The following is a 27,964-nucleotide window of genomic DNA, read 5'->3' as shown; positions in this document are numbered from 1 at the left end:
ATCATAATTGGGGGTGGGGCAGTTTGCCTGGTACCTTTAACGTGAGACTTATTTTGGGGTAAATCTCTTATTTCTTTATTGGATGCTCTCATTTTTGTAGCAGTATCTGATTTTGAACCTGTTTGCTGACATTTTATAACAGCCTCTGGGCTACTCTCTGCTTTTCGTTTCTTTGACTTACGTTTATTTCGGTTTCCTTCAGTTTCAAGGAGGAGCTCTTCCTCATCAGTATGAAACTCATTAGCAGTTTTTTGTGGGCTTTTCACTACTGGTGACTTTTGACTTGATATGTTGTCTTTCACGGACTTTTTATCGAGCAAGCTGACTTTTTCTTCGAGTCTCTTCACTTGTTGCTGAAGACTTTCAACAAGGGCTTCAAGTTGTTTTCTGGCTAAGATTTCTATTTGCCATTTATCGAAATAATTTTCGGATTCAACTTGGTGGATCTCGTTGTTTTTTGTGAAACACTGCTGATCTTTTGTTTCGATCTTTTCATGGATGGTTCCTTTTTCGTTAATGACTTCTATGTCATTTGATTTTTGCGTTGGGGGTTTCGATGGAGTAACCCTTGGTGATATTTTTGGTGGAGTTCTTAGTGTTTTTGAACTCCGTCTATTTCCTAGAAGCAATAATTGGTCCTCCCCAGAATCCATAGGACCGATCTCCGAAGAGAGTGGATTTACCAGTTTATCTGGATTGCCACCTGGGGTATTATATCTATTTGTTTTACTCATTGCCATATTTGTTTTTGTTTTTGTAACTTTTGTTTAGTCCCATAAATAACTCAGTTACCTCTTCTATTTAGGTTTCTTGCAGAACTGGTTCTTCAGAGCGATTATCTTATCTTTTGCTCCTAATTCCTGAGAAGGTAGCTCAGGTGTCTCAGCTCTTGGATTCAATAGATCCAACGCTCGTCGTTAGTTCACCTTACGGTTATCCAGCGGTAACCACTTGGAGGTGACGATGCGATTTTGCTCCGCCAAAAATATTTCTGTTGGATTTTTTGATAAACTATGTATGACTATGTTATCGAGCTTGACAAAAACAAGAATAATCGACTTTACAGTGCAGTGCAGTCATTCGGGAGTTATGTGCGTCTGTTTGGCGATTCGTTTTTGTTTATAACGGAAGTTTCAAACTACGTAGTTTTTATGTTTAAATTGTATTTTGTGTGAACTCTTGTGTGACGAGATTTAGAGAAATTATCTATTGGCTCTACCTCATATATTCACTGTTTTTAATGTATTATTTTATTTACTATTTACTGGCTCCTCATATTGTTTTGAAAGACTTTCTTAAATAATATAATGGATAGTTAAGCTATGTCCATATCAAATTCGAATATTAAATTAAACCCTAAAATCCAAACGTCCTTAGAATGAGCTTGTTATTTGTATTTTTCACCCCATAATCATTTCCAAATGTTAAAATTGAAAACAATTAATTAGAACTCGTAAGCAGAAGTAATTTAACAAATTTTAGGGGATGTACTGTACAGTACAATGAACTGCCATGAGTTTTCACCATCGGGAGGCCTCTTTCTTTAAACGAGGTAATAATTGCTGGAGTTGTTAAGTTATTGTTGTCATTACTGACTAAGCAATATCACCAGGTGAACTATCCCAGCCATCGAATTCTCCTATGAGCTGGGTTTTACTAATGCAGGATAACCTTTTTGCCTCCACCCACTGCCCTCATTCTAAGTAGGTGAAATGGCAAGAAAATCTTGCTAGAGCTATATACTTAGCTCTTTTATTATTATAGAGCAACAATTATCGAACGATACCAACAGTCCAAAGAACGCACTTGGCTCTCCTAAAAATAGTTTGAATATTAATATACCTGCGAATGGGAAAAGTCTTCAACCAGCTATGCCTATTCCGGTCTGAAGTGAAAGGATTTGTTCTCTGTTTTATTTATTTTTTGGCAATTAACGAAAGCATTAAGGGGATCCGGGCTTAATTGTTACTTGTAGTGAAATTACTTTACATTTGATTTCTTGAGTAATTTCAAGTGGTTGAACCTGTTATTGTCGACATAATGACGGTTTAATTATTCTTCGTTTCAAGGACACGTATACCTTTGCTTATAAACGCTAACAACGGACGACAAACGGTCGAACGGAAAAAAGCAGTATGGTCGCAAGTATTTGAAAGTATAAATTCGTTAACATTAGATGGCGATATGATAATGTTATGATGGAAATTATTAATAGCCATAGTTTTCAATGTAGTTGCTTCTCAAGAGTTCGGACGAAAGTTCGAAGAATAAAGTATCGGCACGAACATTTTTTGCCATTTTGAAAAGGTCTTAAATGGAAAAGACAAATTTAAGTTTATATAGTTAATATTTTTTGTAAATTGTTAGAATTAGTCAATTTACGAACACTGAAATAATATTGTATATAATCTTGTTTTCGGGACAGATGCGGGTTGAAAGAATTTAAACATTGTTTTAAAAGTCCTTTAAAATATTGATAGTACTTGAGTCTGATGTATAAGGCAGAACTAAGCACATCAAACAAATAAAAAAAAATATTTTGGCTAAGGCATTTAATAGAAACTCTTTAACATAGCAAAAGAAACTCCCGTTCTTCTATGCAGATTCGAGAAAAACATGTCTAGGATTACATGTAAATCACTATCGGACAAAATCACCAGAAGGTGTAGTCCAACTTACCATTAGCTATCTCTATGGAATAAATCTATAAGTAATTTTTTTTATATATTGTACGCACTCAAGGGGATATGAATACCCTTATAATGATTATACACAGTGCGAGTAATTAGTAAGGGAGGATAGGATTTGAAAGGAGATACCGATGCTAATTGGTTTTGAATGTAAAGCATTCCACATTCGTGTAGTGCGACTAAAAAAAGAATCCCTGAACTTAACAGTACGACCGAAATTTTGCTCAAAGGTAAACTGATTGGCATTCCGAAAAGAACGATTATTACGGTTGTATTGTTTAAAGGGAGGAATGCAACTGGCTATTTCATTCGAGCATTGCTTATGGAAGTAGCGATAGAATAATGAGAGACATGAAACCTTACGACCGACGGTGCTTGAGAGATGCAAAAGTTTCAGTTAGACAATGGTCACCTATGATTTTTAGAGCTCTTTTTTGAATTCTGTCCAAGAGACTCAAGTGGGTTATAGGAGCACCTGCCCAAACATGGGAATTGTACTCAAGTTTTGGACGTATATAGGCTTTATAAATTATAGTCAGATTATCGTCTTAGAAAACCTAAACACTTAACAGCATTTTTGGCGATGTCAAATATGTGATCACTTCACAACAAGGACTGACAGCTGTTCAGTCTCCTCGATGCAAGTACCACTCATGGATAGTGGCATTGGGGGAGGGTTACGCCTTTGCGACAGTAGACAGCATTGAGTTTTCGAAGCATTAAATTCTACACGGTTTTTGATTCCCCAGAGCTTATCATACGCTGCCGTTGGTAGTCCACATCCGAAGAACAAGGATGAGAATCTAAAAACAAATATGAAAAGCTGAGGGTACTGTCATCCGCGAATCAATTTAGTGGGTTAGAAGTTTCAGACAAAAATGAGGAAGAGCGTCGGAGACAAAACGGAGCCCTGGGGCACACCAGCGTTTATTTTGTGAATATCAGATTTGAACCCGTCTAATACAACTTGAATTGAACGGTCCGAAAGGTAATTTCTAACCCAACGAAGAAGGGATTCATCAATACCAAATGCACGCATTTTCGATAAGAGAACTTGATGCCAAACTCTATCAAAGCTTTTGAAATATCAAGTGCAATAATCTTACTTTCTCCAAAACGATGTAAAAATTTGTTCCACTGTTCGGTGAGATAAACCATGAGATCACCAGTGGACCTATTGCAACGAAAGCCATACTGCCGGTCATTAAGAAGCTTTCATTCTTCAAGATATTTCTAAGCTGAAAATTGATCAGCGTTTCCATGACCTTGGAAAGAAGGGATGTAAGTGCAATAACGATAGTTGGATGGTGGGGAGGATTCGCCTTTTTTAGGGACAGGCTGGACAAATGCAGTTTTCCATCCACTCGGAAAGAGGCCTGTAGAATAGGACAGATGGAAAAGCGTTGAAGAACACCTCTTCAGAACAATAGCGGGGATACTATCCGGGCCAGCGGATTTGTGAATGTCAAGATTTTTAAGTACTCTAGTAACTGAACGAATAGAATCGTTAACGCTTTCAAGTACAGGCGGAGTCATGTCACTCACTGGCAGCATCGAATTAACAGCAAACTGTGCTGCAAGCAAATTGGCTTTATCAATCGAGCTGACATAGGAAATGCCATTGGAAACAAGCGTCGGAACCGACGAAGACGTAGTGTTACGCACATTTTTTACAAATGACCAGTAATTTTTACTACCATTTGGACATTGTAGTATTTTTTGCCTTAATTTCTGGTCATGCAAAAATTTAATGCGTCGTATATGTCCATTAAAGGCCTTTCTAGCTTGTTTGAACTTATTCCGGTTTTCCTCAGTTGGGTTGGCTTTGTAACTCCGGAAACTTACATTTTTGATCCTAATAACCTCTTTAAAGCTCGAATCAAACCATGAGTTTTCTTTGGATTTGATAGAAAAAGAATTAAGTTTCTAATCATATTTGCACTGGGATCCACGTCACTATCGAGGAAGCATAGTGACCAGTTAAAGTTCCTGAAGAATTCATTGAGACCGTCCCAGTTGGCGTTTTAATATTGCCAAATGGTTCTCGTAGGGGTTTTAACTTTAACTGGCGTTTTTTGGCATGAGAAATTTGCAGATATGACACAATGGTATGGTGTACCTTGAGGCGATAGTACACTGACAGTATATTTATTAGGATCAGAAGTAAGAAACAAGTCTAGAGTGTTAGCGGATTGACCTGCAACGTCAGAAATCCGAGTTGGCTCGTCAACTAACTGAGTCAGGTCTTTTAACACAGCAAAAATCTCGACATACCTTCCTTTGGATGTTGTCTGATCCGAACAACGCAGCCACAAAGAATTGTGTACATTGAAATCGCCCGTAACAACGATCTCACTGCGCGGAAAATGGGATACAATTCTCTGGATAGAGTCGGACAGCGCATCGAATTCGTTTGAAGTCGAATTACTATCCAAACTTAGGCTGCGATAAATAAAACAAGTACGAATGATGCACCTTTGAACAGTAAAATTGAACCATATATAATTAAAATTTGTATTAATACATTGACCATACTGTGGTAGAAGCTGGTAGGCAACATCATTACGGACGTAAACGGCTAGATCATGGTGAGAAAAGAATAATGGCACTAAGCCATGAAGGTTAAACTCCGTATGATCGGTATTTTCGCCAACCTGGGTTTCACTTCGTGCCAGAAGAGCTGGCTTGTTTAAAACAGTATGGACGTATACAGAACACAAATTTTTTCGTAGCCCCCGAATGTTGCTATATTCGACACAAAATTTACCAGCCATCACAATACACAAAAAACACAAAAAAAACCAAAGCAAGACAGTTATCTAGCAGAAAATTTATTTTGATTACTAAAACTTCACAGTTGCAATTATCCATTAGTGTTATGCCTTAATATTAATAACACTAATCCGCTCCTGTACATTAACAAAAATTTAAACGCAATCGTTTTCATTGCCAAATTATAATCATACTATCATGTCAGTTTTAATTACATTAAAATGTTGGAAGAAAACTAATATATAAGGCTTTTGGAGACTATATAAAATGAATTACGTACTTTTTCCCGAAATTTCTATTTTTTTTAAATAACATGTGGTGAAACTTTCACTGGATCAAATAATATGTCCGCGATAAATATTATTTTTTTGAGATTTTGCAAGAAGATTTCTTTTTGTCGTGGCCGACATTGTATGTAACGTTGAGCATTCCTCACAAATCACAATACCAACTTCCATAATTGTAGGGCTAATACGAAATGTAAATGCAGTGTTTTGATCAGTTTTAGGTTGTTATTTTTGCAAAAGGAATTTCGCAACGATCTTACTGAGCTTTCCAAGATGAAAATCAAAACGAACTGTTGCATCACATAGTTTAATTTAGTAAAAGTTTTCATTTCATCAATTTTAAATTGAAAAGAGATCAGAATGAATCTAACCAATTTAAATACATTTTGCTTCATTTTGTGTGGATGCATCGTTCTCCGAAGAAATGATAACAATTACACTTGGCTTCAATGAAAAGGGAAGCGGTTCCGGTCTTCCTTAAATTCTTTCGAAATTTCATCCAGAAGTCAACCAATTCACAGATGTGTGTAACATCTAGTAATTGTATTTTTCATTACAATTCCATTTGCAATTAAAGAAAAAACAAACTAAACTTCCATTCGATGTCATGTGGTATCGTAAATCTCAATGCTTTCAAATCAAAAGTCCCTAAACGTGGTATAAAATTTCACTTTAGACACTTTCGTATTCTAGCAATTGTAACCATACAATTTATCCAATATGGTATCTGTTGGTGATTGATGATGAAAATTCGGACAAAAGTGTGAATTTTTGTTGTTGATCGGCTTGCTCTATTTTTGTTCGTTTTGTTTTAAATACAAACTACATTATAGAGACTCAAAACATATTCAAGTAGCAATTTCGGATATATGGCGCATGTGAACCATGTATGATTTTTTAAACCCCGTTCTGTTTTAAGAAATACAAGATAAGCAAAAGTAAGTCTGCTGATTTCCTGTAATATTGGAGAATATGCTAGAAAAGGCGGACATTTAGTTAAGTATGCAGAATGAGAAAACTGAATTTAGATTTTTTAATTCACCGGTTTGCATTTTATGTTTATAATATTTCGGTCCTGGCTTTCAAAATTATACTAATTTGCGATTCTTTAACCTCTTTTTTAAAATAATTGTTTTTAACTCTTTTTAAGTTTAGTTGCTTATACATACTCATAGAGAATGATTCTCTCCCTCGCACAAGACACTTTTCAAATATTGTATCATCTATTTTGGAGATACATTTATACTATTTTTGGCATTGCAATACAGATTTTAATGGGGCTATGTACGAATTACTAGTAAGAGTGACTTCAAGACATTTTCCCCTTTACGGAAGGTTTATAATTGAGTCTTTCCTTCTTTCTATTCAAAGTAATGTTGGTTTTATCGGTTTATGATGTCTCTATTTAACATTGTGAATACTTAATTTTCCATTTATACGATTTTACATATTTGTATACAACTCCAATTTCTAATACTCCATTTCCGTATTTAGAAAATCATGGCTGATTTATCGCCTATTATACAAAATTAATTACACTTCCATTTATGAGACACACATTAATCCTATACCTACATACAAATGTATACTACACGTATACACACGCACGAACACAACGTTACTTAGGCTTCGCAAAACTCTGCCACTTAATTAAATCGAGCATTTAGTGGGAAAACTTTATATCTAGCAAGCAGAATTTTGACCGTAATTTACGCATTCTGTGAGGCTTTGAATTCGAATGATTGTGGGCAGCGCGGCTTTCCAAAAATCCAATCGATAAATTTCACAAATTTAAATGAGAGTAAAAAGTCTCCGCAATCATTTTTTCAAACAAAACCTCAACATCATTTGCATTTTATTCTTCAAAGGTTTTTTTTTTTGTCAACGGTTAGCTAAGGGCACGCAGCACTGCTGCTAACATGCTTGTTGTTGTTGTACCTTACTTCTCTAGGTATATAAGAAAATTATTTACCCTTAGTAATTATGATAATAATAGCACATAAACTTTTATGGTTTGAAAATTCACAGACTTCCTCGTCTTCAGCTTCTAATTTGGATTTTTATTTCTTTTTGTTCAATTACAGGTGGCCTGGTTGCGTGTTGATACTCAAACCATACTCACAATTCAAAACCATGTTATAACAAAGAATCAACGCATAGGGATTACCTATTCGGAGCATAAGACGTGGCAGCTAAAGATAAAGGACATTAAGGAAACAGACAAGGGCTGGTATATGTGTCAAATCAATACAGACCCGATGAAAAGCCAAATGGGCTATCTGGATGTTGTAGGTAAAAATAATTAATAATTATTATTACAAAAAAAACTGACCCGCAATTGCTGTTGCTTTTTCTTGTTATTTGAATGCGAAAAGCGTTGAAGAACAAATTAATATTTAGAAATGTAACCTAAATTTTAAATTTGAAAATTCAATTTACAATAATATTAAACAATTTAAGAGTCTTAAATAATAATTACAATATCAATTTAAACATCAATATTACCTTCGATCAGATTTTATAACCAATAATATTCAAAACAGTTGATTTGTTTATCTTAAATATTTTGATTTTATTTTAAAATGGTCTCGAAGACGTAATGAAAATGGAAAGTGGATTATGTCATGCTGTTCCTTGTGTGTTTTTATTTCAGTTAAATTAATCTTTCTTTAGCATTTTCTTTCAAGACCTTTGTTTTTTTATTTTTTTATGCAACTGGTGTTCCCAGGGAAGCCATCTTGGGCCTTTTCTGTTCGTCCAGATACATCGACGATGTATCGTCATGTCTACGCTCAAGTGACGTTCTCATTTTTGCCGAAGACATGAAGATTTTTAAAATAATTAAGTCCACACAAGATCTGATCGTATTCCTTCACAACATTGATAGTTTCACATTTTAGTGTGCGAAAAATAGCCTTTTACTTAACCCTTTAAAATGCCAGAAGATAACTTTTACTAAAACAACTAATCGATAATGTATTTGATTATTGTATATCACAGCAAAAACTCTTTAGGGTGTCCACAATTAAAGATTTTGGTATTTATTTCTGTCCCAACTTAGAATTTACACACAACATTAATTTTATTGTTAATAGAGCAAGTTCTATGGTTGGTTTTATAAAACGCTGGGCAAAAGAGGTCATTGATTCCTATGTTACTATTTCTTTCTTCAATTGCCATGTTCGTCCTCATTTTGAATATGCTTTGCATTTCATTCCCTATTACGAAATTCATAGAAAACGTATTGAATCAATTTAACATAATTTCATTCGCATTGCTCATCATCCTTGGGATGATCCTTGTGATATTCCTCCCTATGAACACCGTGTTCTGTTTCTTCAAATGCAATCTTTCCATCAAAGGCGTGTTAATAATGATTAAATATTTCTTTATCAACTCATTAATGGTGAAATTGTACACCTTTTTGAAATCTTGTGTACATTTGAAATACCGAGCCGGAACTCACCACCAGCTTAGATTTGATTGTATACATATTGACTTCCATAGAACTAACTAAAGGAATAATGAAGCTATAAGTCGAATAAGCACACTCAAAGAGATAATACTACCTTTATTATGTAGACACAGTGTGAGCACAAGGGAAGGGAGAGAGGTGTTGAAAGGAGGTGTCGGTACACATTGGTTTTGAATGCCTGAATATTGCAATGTATGGGAAAGACTTGACAGTACGACCGAAGTTGGGCTCGAGGGTATATTGATTCCTAGAAGCGCGAGATTACTGTTGCACTGTTTAAGGTGATGAATGCAACTGGCTATTTCTCTAAATCATTAACATAACGGTAAAAGAGGGTGAGACAAGAAACATTTCGATGATGTTCAAGCGACTTAAATGATCTTATGATGGTTATATCACCAATCAATCTAAATGCTCTACGATCAATACAATCCAAGAGACTTAAGTAAGTTGCAGGAGCACCAGCCCAGATATGGGAGTTATACTCAAGCTTTGGACGTATATAAATGTTGTAGATAACAGCCCGATCAGAGGGGAAGAAAAACTTCTTGCATCGCCTTAAAAAACCTCAACATCTTGTCTTGCGGCATTTTTGGCAACATCTTCCACAAGATGTGGTTGGTTCTACATATACCGAGAATATTGAAATGTTCAGTCAACTCGATGCAAGTGCCATATATGGATAATGGCAAGGGGGGTATATCTCGCTTTAACGATGCAAGACAGCATTGGATTTTCGAAGCATTAAATTCCACGCGATTTCTTATTCCCCATTGTGCATATTTTGTCGTGGCAGTTCCACATTTGAAGAAGAGGGATGTGAGTCTGAAAACGAATATGAAAAGCTTAGAGTACTATCGTCAGCGAAACAATGTATTGGATTAGAAGTTGCAGACAGGAGATCATTGATAAAAATGGGAAAGAGTGTTGGACATAGAACAGAGCCCTGGGGCACACAAGCATTTATTGCGTAGTTTTCAAACTTGAATCCATATAATACAACTTTTATTGAACGATTCGAAAGGTAATTACGAATCCAAAGAAGTATTGATTCATGAAAACCGAAAGCACGCATTTTCGATAAGAGAGCCTGATGCCAAACCCTATCTAATGCTTTTGAAATATCAAGTGCAATAATCTTACTTTCTCCAAAACGATGTTAAAATTTGTTCCACTGTTCGGTGAGATGAACCATGAAATCACCAGTGAACCTATTGCTACGAAAGCCGTATTGTCGGTCATTAAGAAGCTTTCGATCTTCAAGATATTTCTTGAGCTGATAATTGTTCAGCGTTTCCATAACCTTGGAAAGAAGGGATGTAAGTGCAATCGGTCGGTAATTAGACGGTGAGGAAGATTCGGCTTTTTTGGGAATAGGCTGGACAAATGCGGTTTTCCATCCTCTCGGAACGGGATCTGAGGAGTAGGACAGATGAAAAAGCTTACGAAGTGGTTTTGCCAGCGTTGAAGAACACCTCCTCAGAACAATAGCGGGGATACCATCCCGACCAGCAGATTGATGTATGTAAAGATCTTTTAGGAATCTCGTTACAGAACGAGTGCGAAATAAGGTGCGATTAAAATCATGGTTTAGAACAAGTGCTCCACTATCGTAAACGTTTATTATGTTTTGTATTTTGTTCTTGTGTTAGGCAATAATTGTATTATTTTCTTCCTAAAAACTAACTTATGTACTTTTGATGAGCCTTTGAACGTAGTTTGACGCTTGCTATAAGCTAACTACTTTCTGAAAATTCTGAAGTGTAATTAAAAAAATGATTATGTCTGCCCCACTATCAAGTATTTTCTTTTATCATTTGAGAATAATGCGAATTAAAAACATTTCAAAACCTAAACGCATTAGTATATTATTCAATTTAAAAACCTTAGAAACCAAAAAAACAAATTTTATTCTATACTGACCAATAAAGTAGATATTTATTTTATTTTGAAGACATTTAAAATATTAAACCTTTTTTGCACAACATGCAACAACCTTTTTTTGTTGTAATAATTGTATCTACTTACACACTGAGAAATTAATGTATGAAAAAAAATCAAAATTGGATATCCTCTCAGAACACCCTAATCTCTCAATCAAAAATTTACTTCAAAAGTTTCAAGGTTTATCGCTGCCATTGTTTTTTAACCAAATATTCACCGTAAGTCCTTTTGAAAACCACTTTCAGAATCGGCGTTTTCGTATTCATTGTGATAACCATAAAACCAAACTTTTTCTGATTACTTCCCCAAATTGAAATGAGTAAAACAAAAATGAACAAACAACGAGTCATGCTCTATTAACAAAATAAATAAAAAAAACTCAAAGTAGGAACAATACAATCGTATCGTAGGGTGTAGTAGGTATATAATGATTTAAAAAAAAACACACTCTTAGAGCTTCCTAAAAATAATGCAGAGGAGTTAAAATACACAAAAAAACTGAATTTAATGAAAACTCGAAAAACGCGAGCGAATATCAAAAGTTCCTGAAAACACACCATCACAGGTTAACCATAACAGCGACCAAACCACGTCAAGAACTGCGAATGAATTTAATATAGAAGAACTTATTCATCCTTTGGTAAGTGGATGTTATTTGGTGAAGTTGTAGTACTTTGTGTAAAAGACCAAAGTACATCTTTATATATACATTATACATAGGTATTTGTTGCAAGAACATACAAACATTCGTTTGAAAAGAAATGGACGCGAGTATCGCATGGGCCGTAGAAATTATGCGATTTGAGGCAAGTCCACACACTAATGACCGTGGTGCGATCATGGACAGGTACAAATTGTGTCGAAACAAAAGAAGGCCGATGAAATAATATCAAAATATCATATAATAATATAATGTTATAAAAAAAAAGGAACAAAGCAACATACTTACATACATAGATACATAAATAATGAAAATTATCTTTAAAGAACAAGTTTAACGGTAGAGCGGCATTGTGGTTATCGGTCAGGTATCTAAGAAAAAACTGTCTTCAGATTTTGATCAAAAAACCTTAAGGTTTGGACTAATCTCATAATACCACTTATTCCAGAGTTGTATTTTGCAGGCAAAATAGAAATTAATGGTCAAATGTCTTTAAATAATCTAAACTATTAAGAGATTAGTTGCGTCTCTTCTTACATCTCAACACATAAGGTTAATGTTTGTATCATAGAGTAGAAAACTTAAACTTATAGTAATAAACAATAATAATAATAAATAATTCAAAAAGTATAGAAAATCCGCAAATCATAGATGGATTCAAATTTCAATTAATTCTAAAATTGAAATCCAAAATCGACAGAGAGTTTGTAAGATCCTACAAAATGTACCTTACGTACCTCAAATGAAGTCCATCAATGGAAATATTAAATGCGGCCCTGGTTATGGCAACCATACAGGGCCAAAATATAAAGGAGCTTTAAGAATCCGCTTGCGTCAGCGAACGTACCCTTTCTGACCATGGGTCTGGTTTGCTCCACCATTGCATACCCCATCCAAAGGTACAGAGCTTACTGGCTGTTCCTCTGCTGCTCTAACTGAATGACTGGTCTATTACAACATGCCACGTCGCTCGTCGTCGACGTCGTTGGTTGTTGTTTTCACATTAAGTACTTTGTGTTCTCAACAATATCGTGACTGAGAGCATTAAGTGGTCGGGCTATTCAATACGAAAATCGAAAATGCCGGGGCATTTTCCACCGATGACTGGATTAACCTCCTTTAGACAGAAGGTGAATGGCTCGTATGATGGTGAAGAAGGAGGAAAGGGTGGCTATTCCGGATGGACTATACAAAGGTGGGCTAATAAAACAGTAAAAATCACGGTCCAAAAATAGGGCCGGCAAAATGTGAAAGCGAAATGGTTGGGTAGGCACTGGAAACCACGCTTGTTGGTGTGTTGTTCTTGATGATGTCCTTTTTTGTTCTGCTGATGGTGAAGAGAGTTTTATGTGGTGCCAAAGTAACGAGTGTAAATTTGTGGACATTATATAATATATATTTTAGTGATTTTTTATTTTTTTGTTGCTTTGGTTTGGGGACCACTTTCCGTTTCCTATTCCGCTGCGTTGATTTTGCTAAATGCTTCATAGAGTTAATGTGCTAATTATGAGTGCTGTGGGGTACAGTTGTTATTACACCACAATGCCTTGAAATTTAAACTAAAGTCAAAGGAAACTGCATACTCATCGATGTGAATAAGTTACTCTTTATTGCTTGTTTTTATAGAGTATACTACTAATAAAATTTAATAAAGGTATTTATATTGGGCAGTTCGCTGATGATTTATTATCGCTTTACTGTACTGAAAACAAATACCGTAATGATGAATTAAATTAATTTCATTGAAATTATAACCGATGGTAGGGTTGTGCATAAGAGACAATATCATTAATTAGTTTATTTTTATCCGAAAGTATTGAATATGATATGAAATTAACATTTTTATGAACTTAAACGAGAAATAGTATCAAAAGTAGTTGCAGTTGAATTTATATCTTTTTCAAAAAAGTGCCTAGTCTTTTGACTAGATCCGAAAACACTTTTGCTAGTCTCGTCAATATAGAAAAATTTCAATCTCTGAGATGCTGCTTTTTTCTCTTCAGTTGTTTCATCGGTAGTATCGTCTAGTCTCTTTTCTTCTATTTTTTGTAAATGATTTAAATGATTTGATTCGGCTTTCGCAAACAAAATAATCTAATATCCACATTCCTTAAGCAAAAGGTCCCACCGGATGGTAGGTACTTTTAGCGGTAATAGGGGCATTCAAATTTCAAATTCCCATCCCTTCTGTGGATTTGTCTTGCATAAAGTCTTAACAAATATTCATAACAATATTTCGTGTGAGATAAATAATTTGAAGTCAATATCTTTCCTTCTTCTCCTAATACTTGAGTCGAAAACCATTTATTATTAGTCTCTTGTTTTTTAATATAGGTCTGTTAAAAAAGTTGTCAGTAAGATTTTTCCAAAAAAGGAATTAAAATAAACAACGATATTTTGCATATGACAATAGTTTGATTTCAAAATCTATTTTTGCTCACTAGATTGTTGGCCTAAAACCAATTTTTAAGAATTTTAATACCATTTCTTATGTAAACAAAAAATAAACGGATTTCTCCAAGAAAATTAAGTACAGAATGGATCGAATGGTATCAAGAACCGAACATCAATTTTTACCAATTGTGCGTAATATTTAGTGTGGATTTCTTAAAAAAATTTAATAAATGTCGAAAGCAATATTTTACATGAGATAAAGTTAGTTTAAAGTCAATATTTTTAATTTTTGAAAAGATATCTGAGTCGATAATCAATTAAACCAAGTTTTAGTACTGGTTTTTAGGGTTTATTTTTGTAAAAGACCTGTCAATTCGATTCGAGTATTTTTTATGATGAAATAAGTTTAAAGCCAATATCTGAAATTAAAAAATTACGATATTTCCCAAAATCGTAAAAATTACATTTTTTCTCAAGATGAAATTAGTCTGAAGCCAATATCTTAACTTTTTAAAACGATATTTATGTCGAAAATCCAATTTAAAAAATATTAGTAAGGTTTTTTTAGGATTTTATAAAAAAACTGTCTATTATAAAAAACCGTTAATAGAATTTTATTCAAAATTATATCAGCCTGGTATCACGTCACAGAATATAATGTACCTACAATTTAATTCAAGAAGATAGCTTTATTGATTCGTGGTATATTTTGGGTTATCAATTATTTTTAAAACTTACCCACTCAGTTTAAACCCCCTTTCTGCATCTTTTTGTGTCATTATCTGCAAAACAAAATTTGTTTGCAGTCGATATCTCTACTGGTTTTTTAGATATGACGAAAAAAGCTTCCCGAACGCACGCACGTACGAACGGACATTCTAAAGACCTTGAAACGTTGAGGATTATTAAAATTTTCAATTCAACAAATTGGAAGGTTTACCATAATTTCCTTTGGGAAGTTATAAACCATTTATTGTATTCTGTAACCAATAAGTACTAGAATCACCCTTTTTAAAAGCAGGAATTTTAAATTCAAATTATTAGAAGTTCCTTAACACACAAATTGTAGCCATCCTTCATGTAAAGCTAATAGCTATATTTTTTCGGTAACTCGATTCAAAAACCAAACGTTTTAATTTAAGCAGATAATTTAAACAGATCTTATAGATTCCTTAAAGCTTGTATAGGTCTCGTGTCATTGTCAACTGTTTAATGGAATATACCTTCGCAGAATAGACATTTACCTCCTTAAATAATGGGAGCTTCAGCTTCTAAAACAAAACATTTTTGTGCATGAAGTCATTACATTAGTTTATTTGTAGTAACGAATAAAATAATTACTTTATCCGTTTAGGCCCTGTTATGTTAAGAATCTGTAGTCAAATACACAAAATTTCCAACGGACAATATATCTCTATCGTCATTATTTTGCTTCAAATACATTTTTTAGAAGAAAGCAATACACTAGCTAACATAATTAAAAAGTTAGTATACACTTATTTGTATTATACTTTTCTCTCACTAAGCACAAACTAGATTAAACTAATTTTTTGTTGATTCATCTTTTTCATTTTATTTATGTACATATGTATCTATTTCTTTAAAGCTCAATTAAATTTGATAAGTGTCGTTTACTTTTTAGAAACCAAAATAGGAATACGCTCTGTTAGGACACAATTTCACACAAAACATATTCCCTCGAATCAATTTGTATCTGTCAATAATATTTATAATATTTCCAGGGCCTTTTACCATTATTAAACCACAAATTCCCCTTTAACTTTATAACGTGCGCATCATTCTAATGAAACTCTAACGACCTATATAAAATTATATATCTCTCGCTATCAATAAAGGATGATAAAATAGAAATATCTCTCGTTTCCTAATAAAGGCAAACAACAAAAATAGAAAATATTGAAAAAAGAGACCTTTAACAAAGTACCGCATAATATGACAAAAATAAAACCTCCGGAACTAACCTCAATTGCAATAAAATTTCACGGCCAATGCACAGGATGATCCAATATTCATCACTTGTCAACATGGTCAGATGACCATATTTTGGCAAAGCAAATTCCCTTCAATGCGCCCCCAAGTACACACTATTTTTTGAAAAGAGCGCGAGCCGGTAAAATGTTTGCAGTTTAGTGCAGTGACTCATGGCAGCCACAGATCCTGCCGCAACTCCCAATGTGGTCTGCCGAGGTTAGCGGCCCATAAAAAGAAAACAACAGCAATTCCATCGACCCTGCCTCGTCTGCAAACCTTTAACACTTTTAAATCCCTATAAAAAATGTACATCCCCTTCAAGCTGAACAACTATCGTTGTCGATAGAAGAAAAAACATTGAAAATAAAATAATTTGTTTGTGTTGCTTCTCTTTTATTTTTTGTCATCCTTTTTTCTCTATGTGGATCGTCTTCCTGTCGAATTTCATGAAATCGCCTGAAATATGCACATCCACACATCGTGATGGTGTTTTGTGTTCTTTTCGATGCTGCTCTGTTCCTGTTATTTGTACTTCTCAATGTGCACCACCTACTCCTACTGCCGCTGCTGACGCTATTATCCCTTCATGGCGGCTGCATCGACGAATGCTGGTTTTTGAAAATTTCACTCTCTCGTCCTTTTGATGGAACATTGGACTTCGGACTTTATGCTATGTTTTGGAACGACTGCGATGATGATGGTGATGGTTGGCGGTGGTGGCGTCTGGTGTAGTACCGCCGGATATCCTGGATTATCCCACAAGTACGGATATGGTTGTACGAGAGGGCAGTAACGTGACGCTTAAATGTGCTGCTACCGGATCACCAGAGCCAACTATTACGTGGAGACGTGAAAACGGAGTACCCATTGGATTGTCCAACGGTTCAGAGGGTAAGTTTGTTGTAAAGGTGGGTATATGTGTTCTTACCTACTATCCTATACAAAATACCAACAAAAATATCCACATAAATAAAAATGATCTAAATAAAGGGCAACATCATGTTGGGACTTAGGAGAGTATTTGATATATTGTGTGTTGGACCACTATACTATATGCAGAATGTTTCGAAGATAGAGCCTCAAATAGGCCACAATAGACAACACCGCTTTTGGTCAAAGACCTTTATGTTCTTTTGTAAAAGTAGGGTATTAGATTTAATGTGCACATGCACCAGAACAGCACAACATTTTCTATGGAGAATATAGATAATAGATTTTCAGTTGTTAATATAAAAAATAATTTCTTTGAGCGCGCAATAATTCAAATCATACAAAAATATATGTAGGTATTAGTAAAGACTTTAAGCGTTATAAAATTAAGTATTATTTATGATACCTATACATATAATATATTTTTTCATGGTATTTCTTTTTTATCAAGTTTGAACGTTGACATTATGTTTAAAACATTACATCATTTAATCATTTAAATGACCACCACGCGAATTGTTACAAGCATCGATTCTTTTGAGGTAATGTTCGACCACTTTTTGCCACATATTGGACTGTATCTCAGCCATAAATTGAAGAATGTTGATTTTTAAGTGCTCAAGAGTTAAAAGTTTATCTGCATAAGCACGGCCAGTTGATATCGCCACGGCAAAAAATTAAGCGGCCAGTAAATGTCTCTTGCAATAGAGCCTGTGGCAAGTGGCACCGTCTCCTTGAGAAAACATCAACTTCCGGACCCGACCAAAGAGCGCATCAAACATTTTTGTGAATGTAATGTATGGCCTCTCCAATTACTTGAGGACTCTCAAATAAATGTGTTTCGTCTGCAAACATTTTTGTATGAAGTCTTAGTCCATTTCGTATAGATTGGTTTCTTGTAAAATATGCTATACACAGTCTTAGTATATATAGTTTTAATGCAAGCAACTTAGATTGGTATACATAGTTGTACACCAATTTTTAAACAAACTAATTTTGGAAAAATGAGCAATTAGTCAAAATTTCCCTATTTAAATATAAAAGATCGGCAGACAAAAGTTTAAGTAAAGAGCGAGGAGAGGGCTAGAGTGCTTCCACTGCTGGTGTGGAATTGTTTGCAAAATTTGTAGGCTCTCTGAACCAATTTTAAAAAGAGGCTAGGATGCGTCCCACACTGATAACTTCGCATCCCGTCTGTCGATTTGTCTTGCTTAAAAGTTGTTAGTTGAATTATTCTTACAAATTTTAAAATTACCAACAATATTTTTCATATGAAGAAATAGTTTAGTTTGAAAATCTAGATTTGTTACATAGATTTTTAGTCAAAAACAAGTTTTTATCAATTTCAGTAGCAGTTCTTAAATTTTTACAAATTGCATGAATGAAATTTTTACCAAATTTGCGTACTATTCTTGTACATTTTATGTTTGTATGAAAAAACGGACTGTTGTATTGTTATAAAAAAAAACTACTTAATATCGAAAACAATATTTTCTGTGAAATAAAAAGATTTTAAAGACAATATTTTTAATTTGTGTAAAGCTATTTGAGTCGAAAGTACATTTTTACCAAGTTTTAGTATTGTTTTTTTTTGTTAGGTTTTTATTTTTTGCAAAAAATACTGGTAATAATTTCCTCAAAATTTGACTGAGCCATAAATTAGTTTAGAGCCATAATTTAAAATGTTTGAAAAGATATTTGAGTCGAAATTCGTTTTGTCCCAACTTTGAGTAATGTTTTTCTAGGCTTGTATTACGTTACAATATATAATATAGAATTAAATTCAAGTCTCTAGCTTCATTGGTTCATGAGATATTAAGGATTACTAAAAATGTTCACCTTTTTTTTAAACTGCTATGGTAAAAAAAACACATACGCATTTTTCTTGAGAGCCCTTTGCATCTTTTTGCCTTATTATCTGTATAAAAAAATGTATTTGAAGGCGATATCTCTTCTGGTTTTTGCGCTATGCACGACGAAAAAAACGTCGCGAACGTACGTACACACGCACGCACAGACATCTTTCTAAAAATCTTTATTTCGACTCTAGGGACCTTGAAACGTCGAGAAATGTCAAAATTTTCAATTTGACAAATCGGACCCATTACAATAACTTCCTATGGGCAGTTAATAAATGATGTGTCGAAACAAAGAAAATTGTTTGAAGAATATTTGAATTGCAGTTTTATCGAGATGAAATTAATAATTTGTTAGAAAAACTTACATCTCAACATCGAAACAAACCTTAAAATTTTATTCTTTTTTTTAAAAAAGGTTGTTTGTGAGAATGTGTTTGTTTTTTTTTTAAACACTATCTCAAATTTAGTATTTTACTGGCGATTTTACACTTTTTCACATTAAATACCCAACAGATTCTTGATAGTTATTAAATCAAACTTCTACGAATTCGGATGCATATGATAGCTAATATAATTAATAGATTGTTCGCATTCGGCCAACCACTTTATTGTTGCTTTTCGGGGCTGTGACATGCCAAAGGACTGACTATTTAAGAACTAATTGTGTTTTTTTAATAGCTTGCATTTAAAATGAAGAAATAAAGTTGGGTGACTAAATAAAGATCTCTCCATTGTTTTAAAATAAATTGTAATCTCAATAAAATATAATAAGACTTTGTATATATTCGTTGATGACATCGAGTTACAACAAAAAATTTGGTCATGACAATAAACTATGAAAAAATCCGTATCCACATTTTAATAAGTTTTAGTGACAGTATAAGAACAAGTAATTATTCTTGTTTAGACAAAATAAAAAATATCTAAATTCAGTTTAAGTTTGGCAAGGTTAGAGCCAAAGATTCCAAGATAAACACAAACTTGTATGTCATAAGGATGTGGAAACGTAAAAATGTACTTTTTTATTATTTTTCATCTCAAAGTTACCCGAAAAACCCATGCTCCTTTCAGTGACGGGGACTGTAAGACACGTTGTATATTCTCGTACCTATGTATATGTTTTACTATCAACAAATACATAGGAACGTACCTATCTGAGTATACACCACCAAAAAACACACTTTAATTTATATCATTAACTTCTTGAAATAAGGGTTTGAACTATCAATTTAACCGTGGTACCTATATTATTAAAAAAAACTTTCAACTCTCATTGGCGATTACCATTAATACTCACATTCACCGCGAAATGAACTAACATCGAAAATACAGCCATCGACCTCAAAAAGAGGAAGCATCGGGCGTCGCAATAGCAGCGGCAGTGGATATCGACATCAGCCAACGTCCTTTGAAGCAATTTAAAAATTCATTTCAAAAAATGTTAGAACAAGTCCACTTTGAATATGTCATAAATAGGCCTTAATGTTAGACATTACTATGAATCGATTAAAAACGTTATACCTACCACATACACAATGTACAGTACATATGTATGTATAACTGTATTCGTACGATTATATAAAGTCGATATGAAAAATAAAAATTGTTATGCGACAGAAGTAGAAGAGGAAGGTAGGATTACAGTGCATGACTTAAAAAAATGCGGGAGTTTATGTATTTGTGATTAGAGGTAAGGAAAGGGTAGGATTCCGCGGGTATTGAATATCCCCAATGAACATTATCCTCCATGTTGCAAACTTTACAGTTATGACCTTGTATTTTTTCTACTTTTGTTTGCTTCCCTTATACTTATTTTATTCTTTTACAGTTTCCAGTATTGAAGGCCTTAACCTAGTTCTACCGCATGTGAAGAGGCAGCACATGGGCGCATATCTTTGTATTGCATCGAACGGTGTTCCGCCATCAGTGAGCAAAAGAATAACCCTCATTGTGCATTGTAAGTGGTCATTCCTTTGTTTCAATTCGATATCCTTGGGATGGGGTTTTGACGACCTCCATCGATTTTTCAAAACGTATTTTACCTGTAGTGAATGTTTTATTTAATTTTTTAGTTCCACCAATGATTACAGTTCAAAATCAATTAATTGGAGCTGTTGAGGGGAAGGGTGTTACGCTGGAATGTCAATCAGAAGCTTTCCCTAAGTCAATTAACTACTGGACAAGAGAGCGCGGAGAAATTGTACCACCAGGTAAACATTTTATTTATTAAGCTTTTTTTGATAAATTCAATCTAAGATATTCAAAATGAAAATTTGATTTTTTTCATAAACCGACTTGAGCTTGTAATTGAAAAACAAAATATGTTCCTGTCTCTAGCTTATCTGCTTAGACATGTGAATTAACATAACCTCACGAAAAATAGAACAGCTTTGTTCAATCGCACGATCTTGGAGGCCATGCCACAGGCCCCTTCATTAAATTGATTTGTCGCATGAACCAAACCATTTTTTTGGAACCTCATCTAGGCTCACTGAAAAGCTCAACTGAACTGAAATGTAAAATGTGAGCTATCTTAAAAGTGAGCTGAGTTGTGAATTGTTTATTATTAATGAAGAAATTGGTGGAATCAGTTTACGATATGAAAATGTGTAACCGAATCTTAGTACAAAAAAGTGTACAATGGTATTTCCACATTTACCTTAAGTATTTTAATTTGATACTTTGACTAGTTTTTGATTACAGATTTTGAAGCAAAAAGATGGAAATTTACATTTTCATGTACATATGTACATACTATGATACCCTGAAACACATTTTATTGCTTTTACCGATTAAACATAGCAAACCAACAAGTGAGGGAGCGGCCAAAAGTGAGCTTTTTGGAGGTTTTTTGTATTTTTGATTTATTTTTATTTAAATTTCAACTTTCCTCCGATATTTAATGGCGTGTGTACCTTAATGGTACAGCTTAATCTTATACTTCCAATATTCTTTCTTCGATGCAAAAGTACAGTTGGATATGTGTCTTAATAATTCTTAAACTTTCAAGATTTTTCAATATAAAAATTTGTCTACGACCGAAGTGAAAAGTATATTCTCATATTCCACCATGAAATAGTCAATTCACATAACTTTAAACCACCACGAGCTGCACGCTGCCGTCCGCGCCGCGACGTTCAAATAAAAGTAAAGATGCAACAAACTATTTCCAAAATAAGAAGGAAATATCCAACCACCTTCAGGATGGGTTTTCGAAGATGGCAAAGAGACTTTGAACACATGTTGATATATGAGAAGTGTTATTATTTATTTCACACGAACTCACCCTTCAACTATAATCGTACTCCGACACACATATACCTACTATAGGTACGCCAACTCAAGGTTAGGTATATCAGAGACTCTTAAATGCAAATCGAACACCTTCTATAAGAACAACACACTACGTACATAGATACGTGTGATTTATTCAAGTGGTAAATTGTAGTTGAATTCCGGCACTAGCCCGTTTGGGTATAAGTAATCAAGGCGCATCCATGAAGAAGCTATTTGCCGGGATATGGCGAAAAACCGGAAAAGCAAACGAAGAACGTTAAGCTGTTGACGAGACAGTTTTTTTTTCTTCAAAATTTGTCTAATGTGAAGCTGGTTTTTTGTAAATAAGTCCATATACGTATGTATTGGCAAAAGGATGTATTTCACTTTGAATTTAGTTTTGTACTTAAATATATTGGGGCACAAGTTTAAACGATATGGTAAATTGTTTTAGCAATTTACTACTAACCCGAGTCGAACTTTTGGCCCTATTCTGACCTTAAGGATCTTTTATGAATCTCATGTCATAATTAACGATTTTTATTGTCCTCATTTCATCCTACATGAATCCTCAAGTCCACTAGTCCACACGTTTGTGTATTTACTGACATATCTTTTTTAGCAGTTGTCAAGGAAATTTTCGACAAGGCATTCAATCCATTCAATTCTACATTTGAAATATCAGGCTTTTAATTTTGTTCCCACATTATCGGTTGCAAAGTCAATTCACTGTTTAGTGTCAGTTACTGTTACGTCAAAAAGGTGAATTTACTTCCTGGGATTGTCCTCAATTTGATTTAAAATACATGAATTTAGTGGTTTTTAAGATATTTTTCTGTATTCATACTTTTTGATAAATAACAGTTTGCTCAGTGCCTACTTGAGGAAGAATACCGAGCAAAGAACATGCCTGCAATCCAATAAATATTAAATAGCAATTCTCACTTGACACAAATTTTCTATATTTTATCAATATTATAGATTCCAGATAAGACTTGGTTAAATAATATTCAACAATATTAAAAGATTACGAAATTTATAAAAGAAAATAAATTGTAAGCGGTTTTTGTGTCCTGAGTTTTCATTATCACCTTTGAATTGGTCTTCACCATAGTAGTTTGCCTGAGTTAATTCATTATTTTCTGACATTATTATCTGTTGCAATCACAATTACAATTACAATTACAATTACAATTACAATTACAATTACAATTACAATTACAATTACAATTACAATTACAATTACAATTACAATTACAATTACAATTACAATTACAATTACAACTACAATTACAATTACAATTACAATTACAATTACAATTACAATTACAATTACAATTACAATTACAATTACAATTACAATTACAATTACAATTACAATTACAATTACAATTACAATTACAATTACAATTACAATTACAATTACAATTACAATTACAATTACAATTACAATTACAATTACAATTACAATTACAATTACAATTACAATTACAATTACAATTACAATTACAATTACAATTACAATTACAATTACAATTACAATTACAATTACAATTACAATTACAATTACAATTACAATTACAATTACAATTACAATTACAATTACAATTACAATTACAATTACAATTACAATTACAATTACAATTACAATTACAATTACAATTACAATTACAATTACAATTACAATTACAATTACAATTACAATTACAATTACAATTACAATTACAATTACAATTACAATTACAATTACAATTACAATTACAATTACAATTACAATTACAATTACAATTACAATTACAATTACAATTACAATTACAATTACAATTACAATTACAATTACAATTACAATTACAATTACAATTACAATTACAATTACAATTACAATTACAATTACAATTACAATTACAATTACAATTACAATTACAATTACAATTACAATTACAATTACAATTACAATTACAATTACAATTACAATTACAATTACAATTACAATTACAATTACAATTACAATTACAATTACAATTACAATTACAATTACAATTACAATTACAATTACAATTACAATTACAATTACAATTACAATTACAATTACAATTACAATTACAATTACAATTACAATTACAATTACAATTACAATTACAATTACAATTACAATTACAATTACAATTACAATTACAATTACAATTACAATTACAATTACAATTACAATTACAATTACAATTACAATTACAATTACAATTACAATTACAATTACAATTACAATTACAATTACAATTACAATTACAATTAAAATAATTTGAAAAAAATTGGGATTTTTATCGCGTTCACCAGCTGTTCACTTGATTTCAATATTTTCTTAACATAATTGTACTCTGACATATTTTATATAAATGTATGTACGTCTTTTATCCAAAAATTTGCTTAAAAAACGGGCGATTTAATCGCGTGTGCCAGGATGGATCCAATCTTTAATGCTATCCCAAAAGTCCGAAAACAAAAAAAAACACGCATTTCCGGCAACCTCTAAAAGACGAATGTGGCCTACATGTCTGTCGAAACCATATTTGAAATCTGTAAGTCATAGGCGTCCTTTCCTACAACCCTAAAATCAATTGGTTTCCTTTCACGAGAAAAATGAGCCTTCAGAACAGAATTTTTTTAGACTGCTTACGAAAATTACAAAAGCTTTTCGAAAATTTTTCATATCTGTTTTATTTTCCTATTTTTTTGGTGAACTTTCTCATTTTCTGGGTTTCTGTATTAATATTTGTGTTCTTCGCATTTAAAATTGCAAACCACAGTGTACTAAAATAATCTAAATACTTAAGTAGTCACTTAAGCTCTTGAAATATTCAAATTTGAGGTTAAGATACGCATTATGTTATTTAAATTTTGTCATCCTCCTTTTGAAAACATTTTTAAGCGGTGGTCAAAACTCATCTGAGTGAGTGACCCTCCCTGATTAAAGGTCTGCATCAGCTTTTGTTTTATTGACATGCTGATGAGTTTTTTTTCTTAGTTATGTATTTTCTTTAAAAAATTATTTAAAACTGCATTACAGTAATTTTATGCAAGAACTTGACAAAAATGCGTTATGATACTCCCTATAAATCAATAATCATTCATGATCTCAGAACTTTTTTCAATAATACATTTTTATCTAAAATTAATAAATAATGCATTTTTCGAACATTTAAGGTGACATTTTTCAAAGAGTCAGTTCAGAAATTAATTGAATGTTTTCAAAAATTTCATATTTTCTTTTCTACTTTTCATATTAATAATAAAATGATTAACATTGTCTAAAAAAATAATGTTTTGGTTCCAAAAGAAAAAATGGAAAATAAATTATTTTTGTTTACTTAATATTAATGTGAAAGCATGTTAGTTCTTTACTAAGCGACTTAACTTGGAATGCACAAAGATTCAACAGTTGTACATTTTACTAAAAATGCATTTTATGAATCGATATCCCATACATTACTTTGAAGCAATAAATATAAAAATTAAATCATAATCCTCTGTAGACGAATTTAAATAACCTCCACACGTCGTGTTGTGATGAATCATGGATGCATTTTTTATATGATCCACAAATACTTGTTTTCACACTTTAATAAACAAATAAACATTAAAATAAATGTATCCCACTTTCGTTTTGGCGGACCAGTATGACGCGACAGCTCTGTCTGTCGTTTCCCATATCATCAACCAATATTCTCTCTATTTTCCTTTTACCCCGATGAAAACTTTCAACAATTCCCTTCCAATTGGATACATGAAACAACATCGTCCTGCAAACAATAAACCGTTACCTCTTTGGTTGATGAAACAATATTTCCCATAATAAAATCAATCTCCTGTTTACGATGCGCAAACAACAAGGGAAAATATATATCTCACATCATGCCAATTTCAATAAAAAAAAAACTGAAAAATAAATCTCCAGCGAGAGAGGATTCATATCCACTTTTCCTGACAAAAACAAGGACTATATTTGGATAAGCATTAGGGTTGCCTGGTGACTACAATTGAATTTTTTAAGATCGAGTAGTGTAGTAAAATATTTTTTTTTTAACATACACTTCACGACCTGCAAGTTGATCTAAATAAATAAAACCTACTAAACTACAGCGATGAACTTGCCAAAATTAGTACAATACTAAGTATTGTACAACGGTTGGCTAACGCTGGCATACCAATCGCTACCTTTAATCTTTTGCTATATGAAGAAGTTATAAAAAGAACAAATTTCAGGTGGAATAACAACACCACCTGTTAGGCCACACAAAATATCTGGTCTATTCTAGATTTAATGCGCTCAAAATGCTTAATAACTGATAACTGTGTTTTCGATTTGCAGTATGTTTTGAAGTTATTTAAAATTGCTAGTTGTCTTCTGTGGTGATTGTAAACTTTTTTAAAAACTCTCATTGGAAACCCAGTAGTACATGTACTCAACCAGCAAAAACACATTGTAATTCGGTTGTTTTTGTGTGTGGCCTTACCCCGGCCACCAGAATTCGTTATGGCAAATTACTTCACACTCTGAATTGATCATCTCCGAACGAACAAAAAAATTATACAAAAAAATATGGGCATGCCGTCCTCACAATTTGGTCGAGTCGACACAGCAACCAAACTCAAACCCACGAGCATATAAACACCAGTCCTTTTATGGCTACCCGCTCCTGATTTTGAGCCGAAACCAATGAACATATCCATTCCATTCGCACCTCTTCATCCATGAAATGGAAACAATCTCAGAGATATAATATATACATATTACTCAATTCACCCTCCCACATGCAGGCATACAAACATTCTCTATACATGTTAGGTTGAAGCAAATGTGAGCAACCGGTTAAGGGTTGAATTAAAATCACACGCTTGACTTATAGGGGTTGATTTAATATGATAACTGAATCATTGTTATCAAGTGATTTTATCTGCTGTTGTTGGGATATGTGTTCAAGCGATTACGCTCTGCTTTATTTGTAAACATTTTTTTTTTTTTAACAAATTTAAGGATCTGCCATGATTCTAAGAATTAAGTCATTTAACAAAAAATAATGTAAGCTCTATCATTATATTAAAAAAACTCTTTTTGTTCACATTAGAATTATAGAAAGTAGTAAGCTTATACATTTATTTAGTGATGAAAAAAACACTACATTTAAAATTTAACCTCGATCGGGTTAAGTTTATTATGAAACTAAGGTTGAAACTTAATCAAGACGAAGCTACTTTATTTAAAACTGCTTTTAGAAACAAATTTTAATATAAGATTTTTTGAGTTCATCATTTAGTTTTGGTGTATTTCGGTCTTCACTTCCTTTTCTAATTATTCATGGTATAAGCAATACCGTCTTTCATTAACAAAAAATTTACTTGGGTGAATAATTTAGTTTTTTAAGTGACAAAAATAAAATTCAAATTTTATATATATTTTTTGAAATTTAACGCAAATAATTACTTTATGTAGAATGTTCATAAATATATACATAGATGGCTGCTTAAACGCATATAGGTAGCCTTTATGCATTAAAAGTATGTAATTAAATTGATCTTGACCAATATGTTGAGATCTTTGCTGAGTTAAATCAATTAACTCAGCTTGTCGATGAGCCAACTCGAATCCCTGACGTTGCAGGTCAATCCGCCAACACCCTAGACTTGTTTCT

At 32.9% G+C, this 27,964-nt stretch overlaps 1 protein-coding gene across 7 annotated transcripts in view; it reads left to right on the top strand.

Annotated features, from left to right (window-relative positions):
- LOC129943463 (neurotrimin-like) overlaps positions 1–27,964 on the top strand; it is a 71,457-nt gene that overhangs the window by 20,509 nt on the left and 22,984 nt on the right. For 6 of the 7 annotated variants that reach the window (XR_008781251.1, XM_056052934.1, XM_056052930.1 and 3 more), the window contains exons 4-7: positions 7,834–8,041; positions 16,948–17,106; positions 20,833–20,961; positions 21,077–21,214. Coding sequence is in view for 6 of the 7 variants with exons in the window: in XM_056052934.1 (XP_055908909.1) it covers positions 7,834–8,041; positions 16,948–17,106; positions 20,833–20,961; positions 21,077–21,214 (634 nt within the window). In the remaining variant the exon portion in view is untranslated. The remainder of the gene's footprint in view (positions 1–7,833; positions 8,042–16,947; positions 17,107–20,832; positions 20,962–21,076; positions 21,215–27,964) is intronic. The other variant, XM_056052936.1, reaches the window with a different exon arrangement.

Source organism: Eupeodes corollae, chromosome 1 (assembly GCF_945859685.1).
Source record: "Eupeodes corollae chromosome 1, idEupCoro1.1, whole genome shotgun sequence".
Taxonomy (NCBI): Eukaryota; Metazoa; Arthropoda; class Insecta; order Diptera; family Syrphidae; genus Eupeodes; species Eupeodes corollae.
This window is presented reverse-complemented; position numbering and strand designations above follow the sequence as displayed.